The 4,427-nt window shown below is 27.9% G+C and overlaps 1 protein-coding gene across 2 annotated transcripts; it reads left to right on the forward strand.

Annotated features, from left to right (window-relative positions):
* Positions 1-6: 6 nt before the first annotated feature.
* LOC143894915 (uncharacterized) lies at positions 7-3,269 on the forward strand. 2 transcript variants are annotated; one of them, XM_077401594.1, is made up of 3 exons: positions 7-830; positions 1,109-1,271; positions 1,616-3,265. In XM_077401594.1, the coding sequence occupies exons 2-3, from the start codon at positions 1,237-1,239 to the stop codon at positions 2,529-2,531; spliced, it is 951 nt and encodes a 316-aa protein (XP_077257720.1). In that variant the 5' UTR covers positions 7-830; positions 1,109-1,236; the 3' UTR covers positions 2,532-3,265. The 2 variants fall into 2 exon arrangements, with proteins under 2 accessions (XP_077257720.1, XP_077257721.1); XM_077401595.1 differs by lacking the exon at positions 7-830 and having other exon boundaries at positions 1,060-1,271; positions 1,616-3,269.
* The last annotated feature ends 1,158 nt before the right edge of the window (positions 3,270-4,427 follow it).

Consider the following 4,427-nt stretch of genomic DNA (forward strand, 5'->3'; position numbering starts at 1 on the left):
AATGACTGGGGTAGATTGGGTCAAACTGAAGAGAAATGTCGTATACCATTTTGCAAAATTCGCAATAGCTAACGAGTTATTAATTAAAACGTCTGAGCGAATGCGTGCACAAGGAGCGATAGAGGCGGGCCTCGGCGGCTGGCTGGGCTGGCAAGGTGCCCGGCGCGCGGCGAGCGGGGCGCGGCGCGGCGCGGCGAACGTCGAGCGACAGATGTTATACACTGCGACGAAAAAGTATTAGAGCCAGCCCATACTAAACTTACGATAATTCCTTCGGGGATTTTCCTTCGCGTAAACGGGATTTTGTAGTAAGTTACAATAATTTACTCCGCGTAAACGAGTGAATTATCGTAAGTTACTACAGAAGTAACGCGCTCGCGTAAACGTAGTAACAGTAGATAGCAACGTATTGGCTATTGCATAGGCATTGCCGTAACGTCTTACGCCTTAGATAATATTAATTAGTTTAGCTTGAATTATGTGTAATAAAAACATTTAATTTTAGTAAATTTAATTATTTTGCATGTCAAAGCCCAATAAGCACAAGTACGTCTTATGTACGTACAATGGACATCCATGTCGGACATTGTGTACATCCACCGGACGTCCATATTAAGTACGACGGACGTACAGTGGACATCCATTGTATATCCGTTTGCAACTGGGCTGGACATCCATAGGACATCCATTATTGGACATTTATGGATCTTAAATTGATATAAATTATTAATCTAACGGACGTACTTTGAACTTTTTATGTTACAAAATTTATACCTTTACTGGACATATTTCGGCTTCTTATTATACGTGCATAATTTAGAATTAATTAGGTAATAAAATGAATAACGATTTAGTGAAAAACTGAAATAGTTTTATTTTATACAGTTTTATATTATCACAGTATACATATACTTATTATTATTACTGCACTTACAGTATCACTGCAGTATTTTGTAATACTGCAATACATTTATTAAATTAAACTAAAATAATATTTATATATGTATATCATATAACTAACTCTTTTATAATCTTATATTTTATATAAATTAATAATTTATATATATAAACTATATATATATATATTGTATATGTATATTTATTGTAGTTGATATTTGCCAAACTCGTTGGCTACGCTTGCGTGAACGTTTTACCAAAGAACAACGTCTTTAAGAAATAGAAAGTCGAAGTGGCAGTAAAGCAAGTCATCGATCAGTATTTTCTCTTTATCAGAACATGATATTTCTAAAAAATTATATTAAACGAAGAAAGTAAGTTTAAAATCAGAGTAATATATATATGATTATTACATTGTTTTATATGTATACATACATATAGATACAAAACATAAACATTAATATATATAATTGCTATGTAGTTAACAATCTAATATTTAGTTTTTATATATTTAATATTAGTTTTAATATATGGCTAAGTTTTTTAATTTATCGATGGATCAAGTGCATGATGCGGAAATCTGCACATGTAGTATCTGCATATCATGCGCTTGATCTATTGATGAATTTAAAAACTTAGGTTTTATATATATATATATATATATATATATATATACATATACACATATATGTCTACATATATTAATTTTAAATTTCAGATCATATACCAATGTGGCTAAAAAAAAAGCAACTGATATGTCAAATGTTTGTGTCAATACTACTTCGCATTACTTGAATACACTTGCAGATTCTAATTCAACTCTTCCTTCTTCAAATTCTAATATTGTGCGCAAAGAAATAACACCAAAGACAATCTTTCCTCAGCATTCTCAAGAAACCAATTTGCAAACTGTAAAAAATGTAGTACATAATCCTTGCATCTCACAAAATAATAATATAATTGAAATAGACGATGATGAATCATCTCCACCACTTCAAAACGAACTTAATAATTTTTGTAAGATGAAAATGTCTGCAATGTCAAATTCCACTTCACCATTACTTAAATTTCAAACAGCAAATTCTGCATCTGTTTCAAATTCTTCAACATTACACTGCCCAATAGTAAATGCTGCATCAATTTCAAATTCAATTTCATCAACTTGTACAGTACAAGCAGCAAATGAAGCATCCATTTCTAATTCTACTCCATCTCTTACTTTATCTTCTGCATTAAAAACAAATACTATATTACAGAAAGATACTGCATTAATTTCAAATAGTAGTTCATCATCTCCTACATTACAGACACCAAATGTTTCATTTGCTTCAAATTCTCCATCATCATCCCCTACATTACCAAAGAATATAAAAAACTCAGGTAAAATAAAAAATAAAAACATCACACACTTAGAATCATCACTTGCATCTTTAAGTAATGTTCTTCAAAACCGTTTTGCTAATTCATTGCATTCTACTGAAAAGAAGGAAAATGCTTGGGATTTAAATCATTTAACGCCAGAGAAAAGTTTTGGTTTGTTAATAGCTGTTGAATTAGAACGAATACCTGAGCCGGAAAAAACTAAGCGAAAACAAGCAATTTCAGAAATTTTATGGAGACCATACATACATTAATTTCAGTTATTTGAATGTTATGTCTTATAGTATATATATCGAAGTGTTAAATCCTCTATAACATCTCCAAAATTGCTTTGTTTCTATTTTCTTTTTCTAGACATTTTTTTTTTAATGTAATATTTTATTTTATATTTTGTTTCCTTATATAAAAAATTTTTATTTTTCACATTTTAGTCACATATTTCGTATTTTAATTAATTTAGCTCGTAAAATAATTTAAATTAATAGATTATTTGCATTCCTTATGAGACTAAAGACTTTATTGAATTAGTTATAACATGTTATGTTTTATGTATTTTCCGGCTCAGTTGGCATTTTATTTAGTCTCTAAGATATTTATATAATTAAGATTAAAATTAATAGATTATTTTTGTTTGATCTTATGAGACTTATCTTAATTTATATAATATCTTATTTCACATTTTTTCGTATTTTATGTTTAATTCTTAATCACCAAGGGTTCTAAATTAATAGATTATTTGTATTCCTTATGAGACTATAGACTCATCTTTATTGAATTAGTCATAACATGTTATGTTTTATGTATTTTCAGTTGGCATTTTATTTAGTCTCTAAGATATTTATATAATTAAGATTAAAATTAATAGATTATTTTTGTTTGATCTTATGAGACTTATCTTAATTTATATAATCTTATTTCGCATTTCTCTCGTATTTTATGTTTAATTCTATTTAATCACTAAGGTATCTAAATTAATAGATTATTTGTGTATGTATGAGACCAAAGACTCATCTTTAATAAATTTTATTACCTATACATTTTATGTTTAATTTAATTTAGTCTCTAAGATATAAAAATTAAAAAATTATTTATTTTTTGTCTTATTCTTATAGATCTTTTTTAAATATATGTTTAAAAAGGATATTAAAATTGTGAAAAAAAGTAACCCAGTATATTTTTCTCTCCAAAAAAATAATTCTTCATAAATTATATATATAGGTATATGTGTTTGTGTCTCAACAACAATACATTTTTATGCCATTACTAATAGATATATTTTTAAAAATAATTTAATATACATGTATATATTTATGTAACATTTTTGAAATATGTAAACTAATATGGCATCAAAATGTATGAAAATAAAAAATAATTATTGTTTAAAAATGTTACAAGAAATGAAATGCCAAGCCAGAATATAAAAGAAACTGATATTATCTTAATGTTATAAAAAATTTTTTTTTTTATTATAAAGCACATTTACATTTATCTTTTTTCTTAATTATAAACATGTTATAATTTCATTACATTAAAGACCTAATGTAACATAAAGTTATTTAAATTTTCTTATTAAAATAGGCTCATTTATATATATTTATAATGTTTCACAAAATTTACACATAATTTTACAAGAACTTGCATACACAGAAACAAAAATTTGCACTAATATAAAAAAATTATTTTATAACTTTAACTTTATAATCAATTTTTTAGTTTATTTTAAAAGTTGGAATACAAAAATAAAACAATTATTATTTGATAATTTAATCAAAATTATTAAAATTATCGCAATTATTTAAACCTCTGGAAACATATTCTTTTTGCCAGGGAACCTCACCAGCAGGAGTCATTAAATATTCTGCTATCGCATCTCGTTGTTTATATGCCTCATTTGTTGCTTTATGAGCAGTGCTTGGTCTTATCTGTTCTAAACATTCAGAATTTTCGTTTCTCCACATTCCAGGAATAATATTTCCGTCTTGTTTAGGATTAAGGTAAAATCAGGTGGCAAGGCGCTGTCGCGAAAGTAATCGCCCCTGGCGCAAGCACAAACAACCCTCGGGCTTGACTCGACTTTATCCGAGATCACCCGAATATCGCGCTTACCGTTTCAACAGCGCGATTGCAAAACGCGCACGCGTATTCCTAAA

Source organism: Temnothorax americanus, unplaced genomic scaffold, assembly GCF_048541705.1.
Source record: "Temnothorax americanus isolate GAGA-0224 unplaced genomic scaffold, ASM4854170v1 Scaffold148, whole genome shotgun sequence".
Lineage (NCBI taxonomy): Eukaryota > Metazoa > Arthropoda > Insecta > Hymenoptera > Formicidae > Temnothorax > Temnothorax americanus.

Excerpts from the sequence above, each read along its gene's own strand:
- LOC143894915 (XM_077401594.1), top strand. The coding sequence starts at position 1,237 with ATGATATTTCTAAAAAATTATATTAAACGAAGAAA. Across the intron at positions 1,272-1,615 it reads AATTATATTAAACGAAGAAA|ATCATATACCAATGTGGCTA; the intron begins GTAAGTTTAAAA and ends TTTAAATTTCAG.